Below are 26,491 nucleotides of genomic sequence, written 5' to 3'. Positions count from 1 at the left end.
GGCGGAGTCAGGGGGTTAGAGAGAGGGTTAAAGGGGTGGAGTCAGGGGGTTAGAGAGAGGGTTAAAGGGGCGGAGTCAGGGGGGTTAGAGAGGGTTAAAGGGGTGGAGTCAGGGGGTTAGAGAGAGGGTTAAAGGGGCGGAGTCAGGGGGGTTAGAGAGGGTTAAAGGGGCGGTGTCAGGGGTTACTGAGAGGGTTAAAGGGGCGGAGTCAGGGGGGTTAGAGAGGGTTAAAGGGGCGGAGTCAGGGGGTTAGAGAGGGTTAAAGGGGCGGAGTCAGGATACAGAGAGGGTTAAAGGGGCGGAGTAAAGGGTGGAGTCATAAGTTAAAGGGGCGGAGTCAGAGGTTGGCGATGACCGCTCTGGTGAATTCGTCGCTCGAGGCATATCCTCCCAGGTCTGACGTACGAACCTGCACAGACACAAAGTGCAAATACTACACATAGTACTACTGCAGTACTACACAGTATTCACCTTTTTCAACATGGTGTTAGCGCTTCATTAATCATGCTGATCCGTTAGCCCAACGATATTTCTATCATTTTACCGCAGGTGGTCAGCCCTCTCCTCAATGACCACGCGGTCCACCTGCGGTCAGCCCTCTCCTCAATGACCACGCGGTCCACCTGCGGTCAGCCCTCTCCTCAATGACCACGCGGTCCACCTGCGGTCAGCCCTCTCCTCAATGAACACACGGTCCACCTGCGGTCAGCCCTCTCCTCAATGACCACGCGGTCCACCTGCGGTCAGCCCTCTCCTCAATGACCACGCGGTCCACCTGCGGTCAGCCCTCTCCTCAATGACCACGCGGTCCACCTGCGGTCAGCCCTCTCCTCAATGACCACGCGGTCCACCTGCGGTCAGCCCTCTCCTCAATGAACACGCGGTCCACCTGCGGTCAGCCCTCTCCTCAATGACCACGCGGTCCACCTGCGGTCAGCCCTCTCCTCAATGACCACGCGGTCCACCTGCGGTCAGCCCTCTCCTCAATGACCACGCGGTCCACCTGCGGTCAGCCCTCTCCTCAATGACCACACGGTCCACCTGCGGTCAGCCCTCTCCTCAATGAACACACGGTCCACCTGCGGTCAGCCCTCTCCTCAATGAACACACGGTCCACCTGCGGTCAGCCCTCTCCTCAATGACCACGCGGTCCACCTGCGGTCAGCCCTCTCCTCAATGAACACACGGTCCACCTGCGGTCAGCCCTCTCCTCAATGACCACGCGGTCCACCTGCGGTCAGCCCTCTCCTCAATGACCACACGGTCCACCTGCGGTCAGCCCTCTCCTCAATGACCACACGGTCCACCTGTTGGCCTTATAAGTTGTCTTCACGCGAGCAGTGGTTGGTTACTCGGCTGGTGACGAAAGCTCGGAGGCGTCTCCAGGAGGTGGGGGCGTTCCTAGGAGGACTCAGGCAAACCTATCCCTAAAATGGCCGCCATCAGAGTTTTTACAGATTACTCAGAAATACGTGAATGTGCCAAGGCAACACTTCAGGCATGTTTTTAATGAGGGAATGACATAATAACATGATGGAAAGCTTGAAAAAGTCAATTTTGCATAATACCCCCCCTTTAATATGCACTTTTAGAACAAGATTAATGTGATTTACAACTTTTGAGTTTTGTTTAATAAACTATTAATCTATATTATGCAGTGCCACTCAGGACAAGGAGCAGTGTCAGGTGTGCTCCATACATAACGTTTGGTATTTGGGCCAAAAAGTTAAATGTTTGTCTCATCTGACCAAAGCTCCTTCTTCCACATGGAGCTGTGTCCTCCATATGACTTCTACAAACTTCAAACGGGATTTCTTATGGCCTCCTTTCAATAATGGCTTTCCACTCGTCCATGAAGGCCAGATTTGTGTAGATACGACTTATAGTTGTCCCATGTCCAGATTCCCCCAGCTCAGCGGCAGGACTTCACAGCTCCTCCAGAGTTATCATGGGGCACTTGGTTGTATTTCTTACCAGTGCTCTCCTTGTTCGGTCTGTTAGTTTAGGTGGACGGCCGTGTCTTGGTAGGTTTATAGTGGTGCGATACTTTCTCCATTTCTGAATAATGGATTGAACAGTTGCTCCGGGAGATGTTTAAATCTTGGGAAATCTTTGTATAACTAAATGCTGCTTTAAACTTCTCCACAGCTTTATCCCTGACCTCTCTGGTGCTCCTGGACCTTCATGATGTTGTTTAGTGACCATAGCTCTGAGGCCCTCACAGAACAGCTGTAGTTATATATAATGGTTAGGCCAAGGTGTGATCATTCTGCCGTCATTAGGAATGTTATAAAGGCAATTTAATGCACTCAGAAAATGCTGCATGAATACTTATGCAAGCCCCACTTTTCGATTTTCTATTTTTTGAAAAATAACAGAATCAATCAGTATAATTTTCTTTCACTTCACACTTGTCTGTTACTTGTGTGTGAACTTTCAGTAAAACATTCTAAAATTCTAAATAAAATCTTCATGTTTATGGTTGTAAACAAGACAAAATGTATAAAAGTTCAAAGTTTAGGGGAATGAGGGAGCGTTGTCAGACCTGGCCAGTTGCCATGACAACGCATTGACAGACGGAAACCCACAGGGTTCTGTCTCAGCGCCATAAACGTGGGAGCGGGTTCAAAAGGCTCTGTACCTGACATTCTGACTGCAGTGAAACCAGATCTGTACATTGTAAAAGTCAACACTCAGTAGTATGTAACAAAGCTTTATTCTGTGACATAATGACGTTAGGAATGAGTCTGGACACACCCAACAATCTCCAACGTGATCAAGAAGCAGGTACAGAGCCTTTAGGAGTTACAGTGAGTGTCAGGGCGAGCAGCGGGACATGCACTGGACATGAGCCCGAGGTATCAGTGGGTGGGGTCAGTAGGCGGGGCGATGGCGCAGGTTCTCCACCACAGCTCCCACAAAGTCCCCTGTGGTCGAGTAACCTCCGAGATCGCGGGTCTTTACCTGGGAGCGGGGGCGGGGCCAGGAGAGGGAGGGGCGGGGCAGGCAGGAGGAAAGATGGAGACACAGGTGAGGAGGAGGAACAGGCAGGATTCACATGTCACAAAAACCTTTAAAAAGCGTCGACACAGCAGAGTCCGCATCAAGGCTTTTTAGGGTGGATGCAGAGGAGGAGGTTCACCAATACAGAACATCAGTCAGCAGTGGAACAGCCCAACACCGAGCAGCAGAGGTGGGATAAGTCAAATGGTCATGGGGTCATGCCTGGCTAGTCTTGTTTCTCTTTCTCAGCCAACAGTGCGCTGGAGAGGTTGTGTGTACTGCTTATAAAACCTCAAATAAACTCAACTAAACGTTTTCCTGTCCACGAGAAACTTCTGAGGTCTAAGAATGTTCACCCCTTCACTCATTGCTGAAATGTTTTTTTAACCCAAAGAAACCAATTACCTGACGCCTTTCATCAGTTACACGGTTTAATGCTTTTGGAAATTTGACTTATTTAGATTATAACATCTGTTGTAAGTCATAATTATCATTTTATTTCAGTGAAGCAGCAAATTAATGAAGAAATGTTGGGAAGAAGAGTTGTTTTTATATGAAATTTTAAGCTACGAGCAGGAGGTAGCTTCTATGACACAATACAGACGGCAGTGCGTCATAGAAGGGGGCGTGGCCTCACCGAGGGGGAAAATACACACAATCTTTCACTCTTTTTAGCCATTTTCTGGTGGAATATAAACTTATTCATCACAAATGAAGTCAAGTCTAAATCAGGTCCATATGGATGTTTATTCACAGCAGATTGTTCAGTAGAAGCGAAAAAAGTCATAGCTAGCGCTAGCTAGCATTAGCAAGATGCTAACATGAAGCATTATGTTAGCATTCTCCATTATCTCCATTATTTATGTAATTATGGGCTGTTGAACCACTTTGCCCCTCTCCATGGCTTTGTATCTTTATTTAGTAGAAAACTATATCCATAATTCATCATTTGTTTAAGTAGTTTTTGAATAATTAAAGAAAGTTTAGTTTTTTCTCCAAATTGTTTTCCCCCTAACTGTTTTAAAACATGACCATATATGGGCGATTTTTTTTGCAAAATCTTAAATATAATTGTGTTTGTTCGATTCCCCTCTGGGGCCAGGACTCCCCTGAAAAAAGAGATTCTTAATCTCAGTGGGACTATCCTGGTTTAATAAAAGGTTAATAAAAATAAATAAATTGCACTTTAAGTCTGACTCGCTCCCACCTCTGCCAAACAGTGACAGGTGTTAACCCCAGGGGGCAGCAGAGGAGACACATACCTTTCCCTGTTTGATGACCCTCTTCACTGCGTCAGTGACCATCTGGGAGTGGAACTCGAGACTGAGACAGAGGAAACAGGGACAGAAGGGGGGAGTTTAGTGACAGGAAGTGCATAAAGTCACACTGGAGCCTGTAGAGACATGTCAATAAAATAAATAAATAAAAAACTAATTATTTTTTAATTTTTAAAAACCATGAGCTCAGTGTTTCCCACCCATAGACTAATAATTTGTATTAAAAAATAAATTAATTGAAAGCTACTTGAAACACACATGGTACAGAACTGCCCCCAGTTTGAGCAGAGCTGTGAACTGTTCCATTGATTTTTTTGTCCCAGGATAAGATGCAAATATATATACATAAATATCGGGTGTCATTATCGGTTATCGGTACAGGTTCAAATTGCCATTATCATGCATCCCTAACTTCTGCTCTGTTTCTTGGTTCTCACATCGGAGTGAAGAGTGCATGGATGTTGGATAAACACATAAAGGATGGAGAAGTGGCCCTAAATTGGCCTATAACTAATTAGTGACAACGTTTTATTTGTATGATTGAAACCTTTACTTAAGTAATAAACGTTGAGCTATAGCTCTTTGGGAAAATACATCAAATAATACATTAATATGACATCACTAAACATATTGGTATCAGCCCCTAAAATCCATATCGGTCGGCCCCTTCGTATTAATGATTTGTCTTTAAGTTCCCCTGCAGGGGCTGCTGGGTAATCGGGAGAGCCACTGCCAGAATGAAAGATCATTCATCTGAGAGTGAGAGTGTTTGGCGTGAATAGTCACTTGAGGTGGCGCAGCATGTTGGCGGCGCTCAGCAGCATGGCGGTGGGGTTGGCGATGTTCCGGCCGACGGCCTGAGCGAATGGGTGGCGCGCCCCCTGCAGGAGAGGAGCAGAGCTGCGGTCAAAGGGGAGACTTCAGGGAGGTACTCTCTGTGTGATACTCACGGTTTCGAACACGGCGTACTCAGCACTGTAGCTCTCCCCAGGGACCACCCCGGCGCCGCCCACCAGCCCCGCCGCCAGGTTATCGATGATGTTCCCATAAAGGTTGGGCATCACCAGCACGTCGAACTGGTATGGGTTCTGCACCAGCTGAGGAGACACAAGATTAACAAGTACAATAAACGCAAGTACTACAGACAGTACTGCAAACTGTACTGCATACACTGCGTTCCAAGTTATTACGCAAATGACATTTTTCTAAGATTTTCTAAATTGTCAACTCAAATGAGAGTCAGGATCATTTTCAAGTCTTTACCTGGTAGAGGATCATTTAAATGTGGTGGAAAAAAAATCCTAGTGATAACAGTATTTAAAAAAAATATATATATATAGTAAAAACCTCAAAATACACTGTTCCAAATTATTATGCAACTCATCGTTTCAATACATTTTAAAGCTTGTAATTAACTGAAAATGGTCATTTGTAGAATTTGTAGCATTAGGAGGTCATACTTACTGAAAACAAAAGCTATTTCAATCAAAAAAATATTAACAGGTCAAGTTATATTTTACCATAGGAGCCCTTGTGTGATAGCAGCTTCAAAATTCTTAAATCCATTACACTTGTTAGTTTTTGGACAGTTTCTGCTTGGATTTCTTTGCAGGATGTTAGAATAGCCTCCCAGAGCTGCTGTTTGGATGAAAACTGCCTCCCACCCTCATAGAAGTTTTTTTTGTTGAGGCTCCAAAGGTTCTCAATAGGGTTGAGGTCGGGGGAGGAGGGGGTCCACATCATGAGTTTCTCTCCTTTGATGCCCATAGCAGCCAGTGATGCAGAGGTTTTCTTTACAGTATGACATGGTGCGTTGTCATGATGAAGAGGATTTTGTTCGGGAAAACACGGCTCTTCTTTTTGTAGCATAGAAGACAGTGGTCAGTCAGAAACTCAACATATTTTTCAAAGGTCATTTTCACACCTTCAGGGAGCCTAAAAGGGCCTAAAGGGGCCGACCAGCTCTCTCCCCATGATTCTGGCCCAAAACATGGCTCCGCCCCCTCTTTACTGACGTCACAGCCTTGTTGGGACATGGTGGCCATTCACCAACCATCCACTACACCATTGATCTGACCATCCAGGGTTACACGGCCTCATCAGTGAACAAGACTGTTTGAAAATGAGTCTCATGTATTTCTGAGCCACTGCAGCCGTTCTGTTCATGAACATTCAATTAACCGTTTAGGGGAGGCCGGATAGAAGGTTTATGCATAACTGCAGCCTCTGGAGGGTCCTACACCTTGATGTTCGGGAGACTCCAGAGGCACCAGCAGCTTCAAATACCTGTATGCTGCTTTGTAGCATCTGTTCTCTTAATCTGATGTGCTTGTCTGGCAGAAACCGTCCATATTGTGCCATCTGCACAGATCCTTTTTCTTTACCATATTGCTTAAAAATGATGATCTGCTTAATAAAGTGGAACACCCTTTTTCAGTAGTTTTTCCCTTAACTGGGCTTAATCTGAAAACTCATCATCCCAGGTCCCAGGAACGCAGTGTACAGCGCACACAAGATTCTGCACATATTAGTTCTGCACATAGGGATTCTAAGGGATTCTAGCTCAATAAATCAGACAGGTTTTGACAGATATTGAAAAACCTGTAAAGTGTGGAGTCTGTAGGAGCAACTAAAGTGGAGATGTTGTTTCAAGAGTGGAATGAAAACCTCATTTGGAGAAAACGGACCTAAAGTTTTGTAATGTCTGAACATCATAAAATAAACATGGTAAAGGGAGAGTTTGGTCTGTTAAAAACTAAACTAGCCTCCAATGTGTAAACGGACGCGGCAGGAAAAATCCCTGTTTTCATCTGCAGTTAAAATGAATGTACATTTTGATGTTGGTTACGTAGGAGGAGAGAGGAGGGAGTAATGGAAGGGCATCAGGTGCATTCAGACCTGCATGCAGCAGTTGTCAATGATGATGTTTTCATATTTGATCTTGGGATAAAGCTGAGCCACCTCCGCACAGCACTGCAGGAACAGGCCGTCGGCCAACTTCCTGTGGAGACACATCACACACTTATCACGCCGCCATCACACCATCAACATGACATCATCACGCCATCAACATGACATCAACACGACATCATCACGCCATCAACATGACATCACGCCATCAACATGACATCATCACACCATCAACATGACATCACACCATCAACATGACATCATCACACCATCAACATGACATCACACCATCAACATGACATCATCACACGATCAACACAACATCACACCATCAACATGACATCACACCATCAACATGACATCATCACACCATCAACATGACATCCTCACACCATCAACATGACATCATCACACCATCAACATGACATCATCACACCATCAACATGACATCACACCATCAACATGACATCATCACACCATCAACATGACATCACACCATCAACATGACATCACACCATCAACATGACATCATCACACCATCAACATGACATCACACCATCAACATGACATCAAACCATCAACATGACATCACACCATCAACATGACATCCTCACACCATCAACATGACATCATCACACCATCAACATGACATCATCACACCATCAACATGACATCACACCATCAACATGACATCATCACACCATCAACATGACATCCTCACACCATCAACATGACATCATCACACCATCAACATGACATCATCACACCATCAACATGACATCACACCATCAACATGACATCATCACACCATCAACATGACATCATCACACCATCAACATGACATCACACCATCAACACAACATCATCACACCATCAACACAACATCATCACACCATCAACATGACATCACACCATCAACATGACATCATCACACCATCAACATGACATCATCACACCATCAACATGACATCACACCATCAACATGACATCATCACACCATCAACATATCATCACACCATCAACATGACATCACACCATCAACACAACATCATCACACCATCAACATAACATCACACCATCAACATGACATCATCACACCATCAACATGACATCATCACACCATCAACATGACATCACACCATCAACATGACATCATCACACCATCAACATGACATCATCACACCATCAACATGACATCACACCATCAACACAACATCATCACACCATCAACATGACATCACACCATCAACATGACATCATCACACCATCAACATGACATCATCACACCATCAACACAACATCATCACACTATCAACACAACATCATCACACCATCAACATGACATCATCACACCATCAACATGACATCACACCATCAACATGACATCATCACACCATCAACATGACATCACACCATCAACATGACATCATCACACCATCAACATGACATCCTCACACCATCAACATGACATCATCACACCATCAACATGACATCATCACACCATCAACATGACATCACACCATCAACATGACATCATCACACCATCAACATATCATCACACCATCAACATGACATCACACCATCAACATGACATCATCACACCATCAACATGACATCCTCACACCATCAACATGACATCATCACACCATCAACATGACATCATCACACCATCAACATGACATCACACCATCAACACAACATCATCACACCATCAACATATCATCACACCATCAACATGACATCACACCATCAACACAACATCATCACACCATCAACATGACATCACACCATCAACATGACATCATCACACCATCAACATGACATCATCACACCATCAACATGACATCACACCATCAACATGACATCATCACACCATCAACATATCATCACACCATCAACATGACATCACACCATCAACACAACATCATCACACCATCAACATAACATCACACCATCAACATGACATCATCACACCATCAACATGACATCATCACACCATCAACATGACATCACACCATCAACATGACATCATCACACCATCAACATGACATCATCACACCATCAACATGACATCATCACACCATCAACATGACATCATCACACCATCAACATGACATCATCACACCATCAACACAACATCATCACACCATCAACACGACATCATCACACCATCAACATGACATCATCACACCATCAACACGACATCATCACACCATCAACACGACATCATCACACCATCAACATGACATCATCACACCATCAACACGACATCATCACACTATCAACACGACATCATCACACCATCAACATGACATCATCACACTATCAACACGACATCATCACACCATCAACACGACATCATCACACCATCAACATGACATCATCACACCATCAACATGACATCATCACACCATCAACATGACATCACACCATCAACATGACATCAACATGACATCATCACACCATCAACACAACATCATCACACTATCAACACGACATCATGATCCAGAATCAAATCGAATCCGGGACCTTAGTAGTAGTAGCAGTAGTACCAGTAGTACTCACATGATGTTGGCTTTATGTACTGCAGTAACTTTACTGCGTCCTTTCTTCGTAGCGTAGTCGAAGGCGAATTTGGCGATTCGTCTGGATTTTTCTCTCGTGATGATTTTCAAACACTCGATCACTCCAGGCACAGACTGAGGAGTGAGAGAGCGGGACGGGGTTAGAGCGGGGCGGGGTGAGAGCGGGGTGATGTAAGGGGAGCAAGTCAGAGGGGCGGGGCCGGTGTGAGAGAGGGGAAGGGGTTATCATCAGGTGTTTGGCACAGGAGCAGCAAATATTTATTTTTCAAATACACACTGATTTCAGTCTTTGTGAGGAATAGAACCATGAACCCCATGAATCTATGAGAACTATAACTATGAGTAGTTGATCGTTTCGAGGGTATAACATGTACTATTTAGAGTGGCAGAAACGTAAATAAGGAAAATATTGTCCTCAGTTTGGTCCTTGCAGTGTGCTTTGGCTTTGCAGACTTGGGAAAATATCATCAGACAGTAATCATTGTTAAATTCATAATGCGGCGAGAGTGAATCTATACAATCTGCCCCTGGGAGCCCCATAATGCATTGTGCCATTTCCATATGGAGGTTCCACGACATGATGATGCTGGCAGTGGGCGCTGCAGCGGCACTATGGGACAACTACCCCGACCCAAAGTCCCCACATCATGCATTTGAGCTAAAGCGCTAACGTTACCGTTCCCTTGCATTGCCTATGTGGGTGACGGTCACGCTGACGAGTCATGAGGTTCAAAGTATTGCTGCCTTTAGTAGTAGTAGTAGTAGTAGTAGTAGTAGTAGTAGTAGTAGTAGTAGTAGTAGTAGTAGTAGTACCTTATGTTCTAAGGAGTTGTACTCCCCCTCTGTGCACTATGAGGACTCAGTACTTGAGTATTGCTGCAGTAGTAGTAGTAGTAGTACCTCATGTTCTAAGGAACTGTACTCCCCCTCTGTGCACTATGAGGACTCAGTACTTGAGTATTGCTGCAGTAGTAGAAGTAGTAGTACCTCATGTTCTAAGGAACTGTACTCCCCCTCTGTCTGCTCGCGGATGATGACCAGGTCCAGGTTGTTGTGGCGCGTGGCGTATCCGGGCAGACTATTCACATGGACCACATTTGCAAACAGGTCCAACTTCCTCCTGAGAACAAAGTATTATCACTACAGTACTACACAGTACAAAGTATTACACAGACACATTAATGTCCTGATGCAGTACCTCAGTCTCATCTCGTACGAGGCCAGCTCTCCTTTGAACTCCATGGGTGTGTGGATCTTCCCTGGACAGATACAGTAACACTGTTTTAACATGATAATAAACACTGTAATAGCATACCGGATCATTTCAGGGGATCTACTGTCAACTTGTGATTTACTCTGAGTCTGGACTATTGAGATCCACTGTGGACAGAAGTGATCTACTCTGAAATGATCCACTCTGATTTGATTCATACTAATATTTAGAATATTTCATAATGTTTTGTTGGCAGTATCACAAATGTTTCTAGATTAGTCATGTGAAACGTGACTGTTCACATCCAAACACACAACATTGCCAGACAAGGGAACACCTTATAAAATCTTGTTACATTTTCTTTCTTAAATATTTGCTTTTTTCCACTCTTCTTTGCTTTTAGTGCTGTACAGTAGCACCTGGCAATCGATTAATCTACAGATTATTTTTGGCTGTGAAAGGTGCATGAACATTGTATTTTTTTCATTGCTTTTTATCACTCACTACAGAAGAAGATGAGGACTTCATTTTCATGATAGAACATTTTGATAAGAAGATGGCAGTGCCAAAGAAAACAATCTGATTGAAAAAACAGGTCTGGGCTCATTCTACACATTAGGACATTGTTAGAACATGTAGGGGGAGGAAAATACATCATTTTAACATTCCCTTTAAGGCCTGCGTGGATAAGTGCATGCAAGAACGGGGCCTTCAAACGCCAAAATTGTGACTAATAACGGACAATGGTAGCAATATGGTAGCAGCATTTAAACACAGTACTCAAGAAGAAGAAGAGGCCAGCTCAGATGGTCAAGAGGAGCCCCCCCGAGGTGAAAGTGATTCAGAGGAGGAGATTGAAGAACATAGGTAATGATGTGTATTTACTTTCTTTTTGGTAGCTATCAAAACATGGAGATGGACATGGATGCCATGTGTGGTTCACACGCTGCAGCTTGTGGTCCACATGCTAAACAAGGAGGCAAGTGTGAAGCCAATCGTGGACAAAGCACCATCAATTGTGAAGCTCTTTCACAAGTTGTTGATTACAACACAGAAGAAAAGTGAAGTTAGGTCCAGGACCTCAAAGCTTACAGGTGAGCTGAACAATAAGTGCAAACATCCTTCATTTGATTCTGTCTGATGACAGTGTTCAGGAACTGTTTCACCTTTAATAACACCTTTAAAAAAGTTACGTTAAGGGAGCTTTGACGCAAACATGTGCTTGCAAATTTGAGAGCTATAATAACTCAATGAATGAACAATTTGTTTTGTTTTTTAACTTTTTTTTAATTTGAAGGTCTGACTGTTTTTTTCATACATATAAAATTATAATGCATGTTCAAAAAACACAAAAAAATAAATATCTTAACATTTTCCAATGCAAAATGGGAAAGTTCTGGTCTGGCTGGTGTGGCCTGATGTCTTCTGTGAAATATGACCTCCAAGTTAAAATGTGTTTATGTGGTGGTGACTTCAGTAAAAAACTCGCGTTACGGGAGCTTCGACACAAAAATGTGCTATATGAGAGCTATAACAACACTATTTTTTACATTTTTGACTCAGTAATTAAGGGTTACGCCAGCAGAGGGGTATGTGGTCCATTGCACTGAGAGTCAAGAGACTGACCCTGATGATGATATGGAGGAACTGAATGAACCAGAGCCTGACCCTGGACCACCATTTCTGTCCAAATGCCGTGCAAAGCCTAAACCAAATTCCTCCACATGTCACATCAGGCAGAAACTACGCAAGTACAAAGAGGAGCTCTGACAGCCCATTAGCGGTGATTCAGGAGTCCGGTTTTGGCTTGGGAAATATGACACATTTGATCGCAGTTTGAAAGCATGAGCATTAGATCTGTTAGCAATGCCGGTGTCACGTCGAGCTCCACTACTTTGTCAAGCTGCACTGACAGTATCAATGCATGTGCACACGTCATTGTCTTGCATAATATTACGTAAATAAAGAGCAGAAGAATCTTTCCTCAGCTAAAGCTTTATGATTACTGACAAAACTTGTACTTTGTTTTGTTTTTAAAGCCTACATTATCAACAGATAGATATTAAAAGATAAATTGCAGCTACGTCATTTACTAACTACATGTGGAATAGACTGCCTAATTCCACAGATAAATGTATGAAACCATGTTATTTGCCGAAAAAGCGGAACTAAAATGGCTCAATAGTTCTGCACATGCGCAGCAACGAGAAGTAGTGGCAATTGACAAGTAGTGTGTTTAGATGGAACACCGGCTTTGCAAGCTTTGTAGAGAGAGTTTTCAGTGTCACAGGTGAACTACCCAGGGGAAAGCGTAACACAGCACAAGTCACTTTAGCACTATGTGCATTCTTCAAAAGGAATAGAGGTAAATGAGTGTATTCTGTGGTTGAACTGTCAGTAGTCATTGTGGTAGTCAAGAAGAAAATGTTGTTCAGCTCACTTAAGAATCAAATTCTAGATGTTTGCACTTATTGTTCAGTTCTGCTGTAAGCTTGAAGGTCCTGGACCTGACGTCAAGGTGGAAGCTGGTTATTGTTTACAGTACCATGACAGTGTTGCTGCATAAAACCTGTGAGATCAAACTTTTTTAGGATGTTTAATCTGAGGAGTCGATGATCTTTGACATTTGTTTTGTATACATTTGAGTAGCAAATGAATACTGCACATTTTTGCCATTTATTGTACATTTTTGTTTGTTGTTATGGGATAAAGATACTATTTCAAACTGGACAGTCTGTATTATTCAGTACTGCGTTTGCATTGAAATAAAGACACGCTTGAAATTAAAGTGAAATTTGTGTTTTATATATTACACATACACACACAAATCACAGTAGGTTTAGTTTGTTTCCAATTCCAGTGGTAAAAAATGGTCAAGTAAATCTGTTATTGATTTAGTCGACTGAAACAAGACTAAAACTAAAACAAACTATAGTCAAAAGACAAAGTTTAAACACTGGTCTGGCAACTGCTCCACTGACAGTCTACACTTTCACAAGTCACAAAATGATCATTAATATCAGTCCCCGGGTCTATGCACTCCAATTTCCTCAAAAAACAAATCATTTTACCTCTATATAATATTAGAGGCCTTTAGAACGCTGTGATGTCACTTGAAACCCAGCAATAGATACAGTTACAAATATAGCAAATTATAAAATCTGATGAAGAATATAAGAGAAAGACTAATACCTACAAATAAAGAGCGCCATCTATTGTATTTTTAGTGCACCTACCTTCTTCTACATCAGCACTGAAGTGCATTCGACTGTTGCTAAGGAGTTGCTATGGACAGATTCCTGCTATTTTAACCAAAGTTTTGACGTTTTAATCCTACTTTCTCCACAAGCTGATATTTTAAGGGTGTAAAACTGTGATATTTTCCTTAACACAGGTATTATTGCACCAAATCAAGAAGAATTATAAAAACTTGGCAGCCTGTCATATGCACTTTAAGAGGGAAACAATTAGGAGAAAAATCGAAACTTTCTCATAATTATTCAAAAACTACTTTAAAGGGACTAAACAGAGTTTAGAAATGTTAAAATTAGTATTTTCCTCCCCCTACATGTTCCAGTCATGCCCTGTGTAGAATGAGCCCAGACCTGTTCACCACAACTGCCTCTAAAATCCTGCACTGTCACTCAGTGCCGTCATGCACGAGCTTAATATAGAAGGTGCAGTTACACGTATGACCTGAGGTGGCAGTAGTGAGTATAAAATGGCCAACCCCTTTTTACAAATGCTGAATTATGAACATGGTTTTCTACTAAATAAAGATACAAAGGAGAGGAGCAAAGTGGCTCAACAGCCCATAAATACATAAATAATGGAGGGTGTTAGCATTGTGCCATGGTTAACGCTAGCTAGTGCTAGCTACGACTGCTGTTTTTTTGCCTCCACTGAACAATCTGCTGTGAATGAGCATCCATATGGGCCTGATTTAGACTTGACTTTATTTGTATGTGATAAATAAGTTATATTTTGCCAGAAAATGGCTAAAAAGGGAGAAAAATTGTGTTTCAAAAAGATTCTGTTTTCCCCCTTCTATGATGAGATGTCGTCTGTATCTGTTGCAGTAGTAAAGTCGTAGTATTGCAGTAGAACTGTAGTAGTACTATAGTACCTTTAATAGCCACTCTGTTGTTCTTCATGGAGGTCAGGACCTGCTCCAGTTTTTCATCTGAAGCCATGTTCTGGACCTCACTGAGATGAAACTCCTCAAACTCCACCGGGACGTCCCCTGCCTGGAGACAACAAACATGTTACCATGACAACAACACACTCGATACGACACTGTAAATAAGGCACAATTTACATACATTTTGCTGCATGTTTCAGTGTTTATTTTCTATGTAAAATATCTGCTTTGGTCCCTTATTAGCACAGAGCTAATCAGCCTCCGTCCATATTAAACCCTTTCAAAAAGTCTATGGAGATTATAGCACCATAGAGGTTATGCATGATGTCATAATAAAGCGTCATCATGTCAGTTAACATTTCATCACGTCAAACTGAGTGAAAAAGGAGAAGCAGCCGGTCTCATTTCAACTCAGGAGAAGGAGCCTTTGTCGGCCGCGGCCATGGAAGGAAAACTTATTGGTCATTTGTCTTTTTTGGGGGGATTACAAACAGAGACTGTAATCCAGACTCTGGTTACTACATTAAACAATTATTTATTAATAAAATAAGTAATAAATAAAATAAAGAAGAAGTTTGTTAAGTTGGCAGCCCAGTGCTGTTTAGGCGGCTGCTCTAGGCTTTAGCGCTTTATTTCATGAACATCTACAAAGCAACAGACCCCTGGAGGACACTAAACCCTAATACGAGTGAATACTCATTTGTCTCGGCGGTTCCTCATTCCTATTCTAGGATTGACTATTTTCTGATAGATCAAGATTTACTACCAAAAGTCAAACAGTGTGAATATAAAGCAATTGTTTTGTCGGATCCTGGTGCAATTTTGCTACCAATTGCACTTGGACATAAAATTGCAACGATTTGGAAACTTAATAATCTGCTATCTGATCAAAAAGGACATGGAGAGATTAAAAAACACTGACTTTTTCTTAACTACCAATGATACAGCAGGTGCATCCTTTGAGGGGACAATTGCTTTAAGTAGCTTCAATAATAAAAAACGTAAGGAAAAAGAATTTAACATGAATGAAATCTCTAACATAGACGAGCAATATGCTGTTTCTCCCACCCCTGACCTACATGGACATGGATACCATGTCTGCTGGCCAGCACTTTCTTAACTATCTGTATTTTAAAACCAATTTGATATAAAGATCTTTTAAATTCCCCCATTCATGCTCTTGACGGGATGGATGAGTGGAAGTGCTGGAGCAGGGGTGGCCTACTAAGACCAAGAGCCGAAATGTTCAACCTTGATCCTGTGAAGAGCCACAAAGGCACCGACCAAGGTTCAAGGTTCAAGGTTCAACTTAATTAATGTCTCGAAGGAAATTATTATGCAGCAGGAGTCCACACATAATAAAGCAAAAACAACAATTCATTCACAACGCACTGCTGCTGGTCGCCGCACGAGCAGCGTCCCTCCCTACTTGCCATTCTATTGCTATTGACCATTCGCGAGACTCGGGGGCGGTAGTTTATTGTCATTTAATATAATGTGACCGTTATATTTAATCACATTATTACACGGCTCTTCACAACGTAAGTAGAAGCTCCGTTGATTTGAATGGGATTTTCCAAGGTTCTACCGGTTATGATTTTCTGATAAAGGACCTCTGAAAAAAATAATGACGCTGCCAATGGCAACGGAGTTGGTGCTTTCATATCACTCCGCACGTACGTAGTAGCGACACTATCTGTCCCGTCACTGAGAGAGAAGTCGGGGAATCGCTCGTGAAGTTAGCATGAGTCTGACTTTCAACTTACCCAGAGATTCACCACCATTCCTCCAACTGCACCTTCAACTAAGTAGCTAGGCTAGCTGCTAGCCTTGCTGCTTCTAGCCTAGCCAAACGTTGCCGAGCAACGCGCAAACTTTTGGGAACTATTTGCCGCGGAAGTCATTAAATAAACCTTTCGACCTTCATAAAAGTGTACGAAGTTTATGTTGTGTGTTCAGTTGGCAAATGGCCAAATAATAAGCGGGATAATGTATAGAACGCTGGACAACCTGAAAGTACTTATTTTATTATACATTATCCCTTACATAAACTATAACTTTATGCCTGGCTTTTTCAATAATTGTATTAGATTTAAGGATTTTACTCCTCACCAATGTTGAAATAAAGTTATATTAAATGAACTGACATTTTGTGCTGTTCTGTTCTGATTGAGACAGAATTATACTTTTAATGCTGGAGTGTGTTTGTATGTGGGGGGCCCTGCCCACTGAGCCCCCTCCTCTGATTGACCCCAGGCCTGAGCACTCAGTCCTGAGCTTGGTCCTGACTGGACTGTGCAGAGAACGCACCCTAGGCTGCACAAAGTTCCTAAACTTTAATCAGGAGCCTCCGGAGGACGTCTGAGAGTCTGTTTTAAGTTGCATGTGTTACAGTTACAGCACATGTGAAAGCTTCACATCATATGCTACTTAAGAGCTCCGCTTTTTTCCATTTCCTAATTTTGATCTTTTTCTGTGAATAATGAGCTGAATATGCTGCACAGGCACCTTTTACACGCCGCCTCCAAAAGGAGGGAGACACAGACTGTGTATAGATGGGAAACAGGGTTGGATTTTTGACTGTTAAAGTTTATGGGAAATATGTACCAATTCTTTTGCAAAAAGCCGCATTGTATACACATCCAGTCATGCAAAGAGCTGCACTCTGATTGGCCAAGGGCCGCACGTGTTCGCCACCCCTGCGCTGGAGCATTTCAGGATGAACCTGGTGCTTGTCCGTGTGCTGGTGCCAGCGACAAAAGACAAGCGACTAAACTGACCCCAGGGTTGGAGGACATGATCGTAAATTCAGGTCAGTTTTGTCAGCTACACAGTGGTAGGGGAGTGACCCTCTCTCCTGGTCTCGAGGCCTGGCTGAATCTGAAGTCCTCTAAAATAACAATTGTCTGTCCCAAGATCGCCTCTCACGACTCTGGGACCCTCCAAGATCTCGTGCACCGTAATAATACGTAATAACTACGCCCTCCACTTACATTAATACCATGTCTGTTGGCCAGCACTAATCTTGATTCTTTGAATTTTAAACCCAATTTCAAATAAAGGTCAATAAATTCCCCCACTCATGCTCCATTGTGTGTGGAGGATGACAGCGTAGAGCAGGGATTCTGTTGGCCCGCCAGAGAGTGACCTACTTTTACACTAACTCTCTTCCATTCATTCTCAAAGGTAAATATGGATGCAGTACACGTTTTGACCACCAGCGTCAAATTGGGGGCGCTGTTTCACTCCTTTCGCAAGGTTAAGGAAACACTGTTGTGGTGTCTTGGTATTTATCAATTACAGAGCGTTGTAGCATCAACTTTCACAGTTTTCCAACTTTTATTGCAAAGGTTGTTGACGTCAACAACAGTATATGTTAAAAATGGACTTATATAAGAATTGATGCTGAACTGACACTTTCAAAATAATCTAATGTGGCTTTTTCTTTGAGTTTCTTTGAGTTGAATTAATGAGGTAAAGTTACTGTAGGTGCTGTAGATAGAGGTGTTGTTTTCTTTTAGCACTAAATTGCTACAATGGTTGATTTTCTTTTACTAAAATTTGGCTTTTGCCATAGTTACCATTTGTTTTAATATAGCATGTTATTTGCATACAAAGAATCAAATGCAAATGTAGGCTATCAAAAAAATTAAAAGTAAATAAAATAAAGTAGCTTTATAATTTGTAGTTATATGTGTTTTTCGTGCTTGACATCGCCGTGTTTGGCCCACGACTCGGAGGCACTTTTTCATTTTGGCCTCGGAGACAAAAAGTTTGGGCACCGCTGGCGTAGAGTCTTTACACCGTAGACGGCCTCTTTCTCTGCCCAAATATGATTGTGCCGTTTCGCAACAATTACTGTGTTTTATCACAAAACTATTGCGTTATTTCGCAAAACTATTACGTTTTATCTCGTCATTTTATTCTCGTCATGTCCCCGGCATTCTCCGTACCACAAATGCAGTTTGCAGAAAAAGGCAAAAAATGCAGAACTGCTTTTTTTTTTGCAGCAACTTTGCTGCCTGTTTACATGTCGCCATGACGAGGGCTGGGTACCGACTAGGTACCGACCGAAAAGCTCCGGTAGGGGGGCGGTATCAAAAAAAACAAAAAAACATTTGGTGCCAATTTTCAATACTTTTGGTCTCCAGACGTAAATAAATGATAATGAATAAAATATATAATGCATTGGTTTTATATAGGGCTTTTCTGGACACTCAAAGACGCTTTACATTGCACTATTCGTTCACTCCATACTGGTGGTAAGCTACTATTATAGCCACAGCTGCCCTGGGGTAACCAGTCTGCGCCATCGGCCCCTCCGACCACCACTCACTCACTCACACACTACATTCGCTAGGCTTCCTGGTGTTTCCAAACGGTCTCCCATCCAAGTCCTGCCAGGCCCTTCCCTGCTTGGCATCCAGGGTCTGACGGGATTGGGCAGAGCAAAGGCGGTGTGGCCAGGTGGGGGATATAATATTTAGACGATAATATCCAAATTGTTGTCTGGACGATATGCAAAACTGGGATATTGAATATTTCAGTGTTACCCACACACACCGGCCGCCACATATTGCCATCACAATGCTAACACGAAATCAACGCGCCACTGTGACTGTTAGCGCATAGTCGTGGGTCCATCGCCTCCACGGGGGCGCCCGCCCGCCTCCCACTCAACCACCCCGGGCCTGCGTAGCGCCTGCTCCGTGCTCTTCCTGCCCTCTGTCCAAGTCTCACTTCTCTCTTTCTTCTACTGGACATTATTTGGCTTTTATTTGACAGATAAACTGCGTGTGCATTTAGAACACTTCTTTTCTCTCTCTTCATTTGTGAGGTGCTTTCTTTCCTCGCAGACTTTTAGGAACCGGGAGCTGAAGCTATTTCTGCAGAGACGCTCGTTCGGGGCAGTGTTTTATCAAACTTGCCTGCAGCGCAAATGCAGATATTTTCTTAAAGCAAAGCAACTGCTATAACTTCCGTCACACTTCAGTTATTATTAGCGATGGCAGAGCCGCGGTCGAAGCCAGGATGTAGACTAAACTGGTTCAAAACCAGGACTGAATAAGAAACTAGAGTTCATCTTAGACAGAGAGAACAACACGGCAGTGACAATAAGAAACACATGGGCTTTACCTTTAGCTTTAGCCCCGCAGAGCCTGAAGTTACTGCTGTTGTTACTAAACTCCAGCTGCAGATCAAAGATTGTTTCTGGATAAAGTGAGCGCTCACTCTGCATTAGCCATTTCTGGAACAATTTCGGTAAGTCTTAGTGACAGAATGAGCGCTCTCACTATGTTTGACGTGGGAAGCGCTTTCACTTTGTCGAACAGCATTTACAAACGTTTCGCTGAAAGAAAACCTGATGTGGATGTGACTTGTCCCTGCAGCTCAGGAGGCAATCATGTCTTTCTCTCTTTTTATCGCTGCTTAAAAGGGACTATACGGAGTTTAAAAATGTTAAAACAAAGTATTTTCCTCCCCCTACATGTTCCAGCCACATCCAGATTTGGCTCGTCTGTGAGTAGTCCTAACTTCTGCTGCAAGGCTTTTGACCCGCACCCACAGGAGAGCTCATATTACTCCACTCTTAAAATGTTAGAAGAATGAGCTCAGACCTGTTCACCACAACTGCCTCTAAAATCCTGCACTGCCACTCAGAAAGTAGTTACTTTGGGTCCGAAGTGCCGTCATGCACGAGCTTAATATAGAAGGTGCAGTTACACATAAGGTGGCAGTAGTGAGCACAAAATTACCAACTTGCATCTAGTCTCTTTAAGTGGAATTTCTGCTCAAAAAATGAAGTCGCATTTAGGGCTGTGCCGGTTTGGATTTTTCATACCGCGGGCGGTAATCAACAAATTCCCGCAGTTTTGTGATGTACCGCTCATCGGCGTCAGAAGCGTTTCAAAGGTGGGGGGACACATTGGAACAGGGGAGGGGGGCTATTCAAGCACCTGAGCCGCTGTTCTCCTGACAGACCTGGCGCTTTGTGAAAAACTGAGTGAATTAGGCTCTTATTATGAGGTGACGCTCATGTTCGCGTGATCATTTATTCAGCTTCAGTCCCGTCACTCTGTAGCCTGGCTAGCACCAGACTCAAATCTAGGGATGCACCGATACCACTTTTTCTAAAACCGATACGAGTACGAGTACTTGGATTTAAGTACTTGCCGATACCGAATACTGATACTAGTACAAGGCATTTTCTTCAACATTCTTACTTTTTTCACAGCAGATTGGTTTGCAATTAGTTAATTTACTCATGTACATTTCCTTAAGTAAAGTAGGCGACACATTTAAGAGCAGTTATATTAGAATTGTGCTGATGCCATTTATTCATTTATTTTTATTTTCATTCAATACATTTTTTTATTTTTATGTCTCTGTCCATCACAGACAGAAAAGCCCATGTCCTAAAGCTCCCAGTGCCTGAGCTTTATTCATTTATATGTTTTTATTTAACAATAGTATTGAGATGTTACTGAAATGGTCTCTTTTCGTCTTTACTTCAGCTCCTGTAGATTTTCTCGTGTGTTTTGTAGCAACTTAGCGAGAAGCTACAGCGTTTTCATTGTTCTGTTGCAGCTCATTTTCGCTCAATATAAACATGCTGTATGTCTTTGATTTGGATTTTCTGAGGACTTTTTAGTCGCTGCTTTAGTTTTTCAGATGAATAAACCCCTGGGCTTAAAACGGCGTCAGAATGGCCCAAACTGTTAGCCGCGAGTTTGCAACGTTAGCCTGTATGTTGTAAACACTGCAGACGCTGCAGCGCTAACAACATTAAGCTCTGGTTAAATCCAGCTCAGACTCTGGTTTAGAGAGCGCAGTCTGTAATAAAGTCAGCTCTATGTGGATTATTGTGTTTACACTAAAGAATTCTCCAGTTTGTTGCTTCTTCTCTCCTCAGCTGAGAGCTGCGCCTCGTAGGTGCGCCTCGTAGCTGCGCCTCAAATGGTATCAGTTTCTGGTATCGGGACCTCATGAATGAGTACGAGTATGAGTACAAGCGTGTGGTATCGGCCCGATACCCGATGCTGGTATGGGTATCGGTGCATCCCTACTAAAATCACACGTGATATTTAGTCTGGGGACCACTGATTCATTTTCTGGTAGGAGAGGTGTGGTTTACAATCGTCCATAGCCGTTCATTGGGCGATACGAATGTCTATCATGCGTCTGCACGAGGCCACAGCCAATCGTATCATCATATCCGATGACGTCTGACGTACCCGCTGTAAACTTTCAAGCTACACTATTTAAAACACGACCTAAAGCTTGATCGAAAAATAGCGTCGCATCAGCTGCCGTCATGTTGGATCCGTAAATAAACTTTTTTTTTTTTATCCGTAAATAAACTACAAGCTTCCGTATATTGAATAGCGCGTCATCATCTTGCCGTCCCTCCTCGTTCTGTGATCGGTCCCAAATCCATGTGAAACTTTGTGCTGCTGTGCAGTTCCAAATGATTGGAGCGCACACAGCAGTCTGACGTTAGCCAGGTTAGTCACTCCGACCATCGCAAACAAACATCTCTGTGCTTCTATCTTTTCGTGCCAGCCCGGTGCAGTTTCCCCAAACTTCGGGGGGACGCGGGTCAGATGTATTTGTTTGCCCTCGGGCCCGGTCTAAACTTTAAGTAAATGCATCCTGCTCATGTGCATATGGAGCTGTGTCTCGTCACCCACACACTACGCGCTCACGTAGGCCTGATATGTGCCTGCTGCACCTCACCTGCTCAGGGCGGGTGCCTTTTCATTTTATTTTCACCTGTGGCTGGTCTTTTTTGAGACTTTTGTTCGTTTTTTTCGTTGAGACACTTGTTGTGGTATATTATTAGCTCCTTTTCTGGTTAAATTTCGTTTACTTAAAGGCATTTTTTTTTTGGGGCGGTAATCCGGTTACTGCCCCAGGCCTAGTCGCATGTGACGCCAAAAAGCAGGTAACGCTAAAGTAGAGGCAGCATCCAGCCCTCGCCATGAAGATAAAGTGCTTAGGTTTAAAACGTGCAGAATCTTCTGATCAAGTCCAGATTAGTGTGTCCAAACGAAATGTGGCGTACAGCGCTGTCTGCGGAGAAGCTCACAGACTGGATTCAGAAGAACTCTACAATCTCTGGGTGTGAAACAAAGACTAACCACTGAGCCACTTCACCTTAAACACGTCTTTGACAGCTCCCATCAGCTCAGGGCCCACTCCATCTCCAGGAACCATCGTCACTCTGAAGGTGGCATCAGCACGAGGCAACTCTGCCCCCGACAGGGCCACGCCCAGGGACAGGGGGCGGGATGAGAGCGTCCGCCATTGAGGAGCGCCCCCTACAGCCTACAGAGAGAATCATGTTAATATAACAGAGGAGAGCGCCCCCTACAGCCTACAGAGAGAATCATGTTAATATAACAGAGGAGAGCGCCCTCTACAGCCTACAGAGAGTCATGTTAATATAACAGAGGAGAGCGCCCTCTACAGCCTACAGAGAGAATCATGTTAATATAACAGAGGAGAGCGCCCCCTACAGCCTACAGAGAGAATCATGTTAATATAACAGAGGAGAGCGCCCTCTACAGCCTACAGAGAGAATCATGTTAATATAACAGAGGAGAGCGCCCTCTACAGCCTACAGAGAGAATCATGTTAATATAACAGAGGAGAGCGCCCTCTACAGCCTACAGAGAGAATCATGTTAATATAACAGAGGAGAGCGCCCCCTACAGCCTACAGAGAGAATCATGTTAATATAACAGGGGAGAGCGCCCTCTACAGCCTACAGAGAGAATCATGTTAATATAACAGAGGAGAGCGCCCTCTACAGCCTACAGAGAGAATCATGTTAATATAACAGAGGAGAGCGCCCCCTACAGCCTACAGAGAGAATCATGTTAATATGACAGAGGAGAGCGCCCCCTACAGCCTACAGAGAGAATCATGTTAATATGACAGAGGAGAGCGCCCCCTACAGCCTACAGAGAGAATCATGTTAATATAACAGAGGAGAGCGCCCTCTACAGCCTACAGAGAGAATCATGTTAATATAACAGAGGAGAGCGCCCTCTACAGCCTACAGAGAGAATCATGTTAATATAACAGAGGAGAGCGCCCCCTACAGCCTACAGAGAGAATCATGTTAATAAAACAGAGGAGAGCGCCCTCTACAGCCTACAGAGAGAATCATGTTAATATAACAGAGGAGAGCGCCCTCTACAGCCTACAGAGAGAATCATGTTAATATAACAGAGGAGAGCGCCCCCTACAGCCTACAGAGAGAATCATGTTAATATAACAGAGGAGAGCGCCCCCTACAGCCTACAGAGAGAATCATGTTAATATAACAGAGGAGAGCGCCCTCTACAGCCTACAGAGAGAATCATGTTAATATAACAGAGGAGAGCGCCCCCTACAGCCTACAGAGAGAATCATGTTAATATAACAGAGGAGAGCGCCCCCTACAGCCTACAGAGAGAATCATGTTAATATAACAGAGGAGAGCGCCCCCTACAGCCTACAGAGAGAATCATGTTAATATAACAGAGGAGAGCGCCCTCTACAGCCTACAGAGAGAATCATGTTAATATAACAGAGGAGAGCGCCCCCTACAGCCTACAGAGAGAATCATGTTAATAAAACAGAGGAGAGCGCCCTCTACAGCCTACAGAGAGAATCATGTTAATATAACAGAGGAGAGCGCCCTCTACAGCCTACAGAGAGAATCATGTTAATATAACAGAGGAGAGCGCCCCCTACAGCCTACAGAGAGAATCATGTTAATATAACAGAGGAGAGCGCCCCCTACAGCCTACAGAGAGAATCATGTTAATATAACAGAGGAGAGCGCCCCCTACAGCCTACAGAGAGAATCATGTTAATATAACAGAGGAGAGCGCCCCCTACAGCCTACAGAGAGAATCATGTTAATATAACAGAGGAGAGCGCCCCCTACAGCCTACAGAGAGAATCATGTTAATATAACAGAGGAGAGCGCCCCCTACAGCCTACAGAGAGAATCATGTTAATATAACAGAGGAGAGCGCCCCCTACAGCCTACAGAGAGAATCATGTTAATAAAACAGAGGAGAGCGCCCCCTACAGCCTACAGAGAGAATCATGTTAATATAACAGAGGAGAGCGCCCCCTACAGCCTACAGAGAGAATCATGTTAATATAACAGAGGAGAGCGCCCCCTACAGCCTACAGAGAGAATCATGTTAATATAACAGAGGAGAGCGCCCCCTACAGCCTACAGAGAGAATCATGTTAATATAACAGAGGAGAGCGCCCTCTACAGCCTACAGAGAGAATCATGTTAATATGACAGAGGAGAGCGCCCCCTACAGCCTACAGAGAGAATCATGTTAATATAACAGAGGAGAGCGCCCTCTACAGCCTACAGAGAGAATCATGTTAATATAACAGAGGAGAGCGCCCTCTACAGCCTACAGAGAGAATCATGTTAATATAACAGAGGAGAGCGCCCTCTACAGCCTACAGAGAGAATCATGTTAATATAACAGAGGAGAGCGCCCCCTACAGCCTACAGAGAGAATCATGTTAATATAACAGAGGAGAGCGCCCTCTACAGCCTACAGAGAGAATCATGTTAATATAACAGAGGAGAGCGCCCCCTACAGCCTACAGAGAGAATCATGTTAATATAACAGAGGAGAGAAACAGTGGAAAACACCAGATTAGGCACCGTTCATGTGCAACTTTCTACTTGGTAAGTGGTATTCACCATAATTACGAGAGCACATGAAGACAGTACTTGTAGATGTGGAGACACATCATTCATCCAGGAGTTTTCACAGCCAAACAGAATTTACAGCCGCGAGTGAACAGCCGTATTACATCGGAAAAGTAACTGTCAGTTTGATCGAGTTCACAACGTCGTTAGCATAACAGTATCTGCCACAAACTCACTGAGAGCCAGGAAATACAACTTAAACGAAGCTCTGTGTTTTACGAGACAAATGATATAAAAGAGTGATTTAAATGATCGAAAAAAAAGTGCATGTATCCATGACAGTAAACAAATAAATATAAAATACGGTGATAAACGCGCGTAAATAACGTTAGTTTCCCAGACTCAGAGGAAACACCTTTATCCGGATCATCTTAAGCATGTTATTCATTTAAATGAGGTTTGTTTGTGGTTTATTCCAGTCTCACCTTGAGCACTGATGCGACAGCTCCTCTCAGAGACGCCATGCTTCTCACGTGACAGGACACACCGTCTGCGCCTGCGCACTGAGGCCTGGCAGGATGCGCAGGAGGGGATTTTTTTTTTCCTAGGATAAGAAAGGCCACATTTGCTTTTTTTTGTATAGACGTTTCTTACCATTTCACGTAGAGACAAAATAGCAGA

The 26,491-nt window shown here is 43.4% G+C and overlaps 1 protein-coding gene across 2 annotated transcripts; it reads right to left on the bottom strand.

Moving 5' to 3' along the window:
- Nucleotides 1-305: 305 nt before the first annotated feature.
- On the bottom strand, nucleotides 306-26,392 carry idh3b (isocitrate dehydrogenase (NAD(+)) 3 non-catalytic subunit beta). 2 transcript variants are annotated; one of them, XM_079582112.1, is made up of 11 exons: nucleotides 26,296-26,392; nucleotides 23,287-23,457; nucleotides 15,115-15,235; nucleotides 10,974-11,034; nucleotides 10,763-10,895; nucleotides 9,756-9,889; nucleotides 7,179-7,281; nucleotides 5,231-5,377; nucleotides 5,067-5,161; nucleotides 4,266-4,326; nucleotides 306-409 (listed from the first exon to the last, which is right to left on the bottom strand). In XM_079582112.1, the coding sequence occupies exons 1-11, from the start codon at nucleotides 26,332-26,334 to the stop codon at nucleotides 338-340; spliced, it is 1,137 nt and encodes a 378-aa protein (XP_079438238.1). In that variant the 5' UTR covers nucleotides 26,335-26,392; the 3' UTR covers nucleotides 306-337. The 2 variants fall into 2 exon arrangements, with proteins under 2 accessions (XP_079438238.1, XP_079438237.1); XM_079582111.1 differs by lacking the exon at nucleotides 306-409 and adding an exon at nucleotides 2,753-2,964.
- Nucleotides 26,393-26,491: the final 99 nt, after the last annotated feature.

The sequence above is a fragment of the Gobius niger genome (assembly GCF_951799975.1).
Source record: "Gobius niger genome assembly, chromosome: 24".
NCBI lineage: Eukaryota > Metazoa > Chordata > Actinopteri > Gobiiformes > Gobiidae > Gobius > Gobius niger.
The sequence above is the reverse complement of the archived record's forward strand: the minus strand, read 5'-3'. Positions and strand labels throughout refer to the sequence as shown.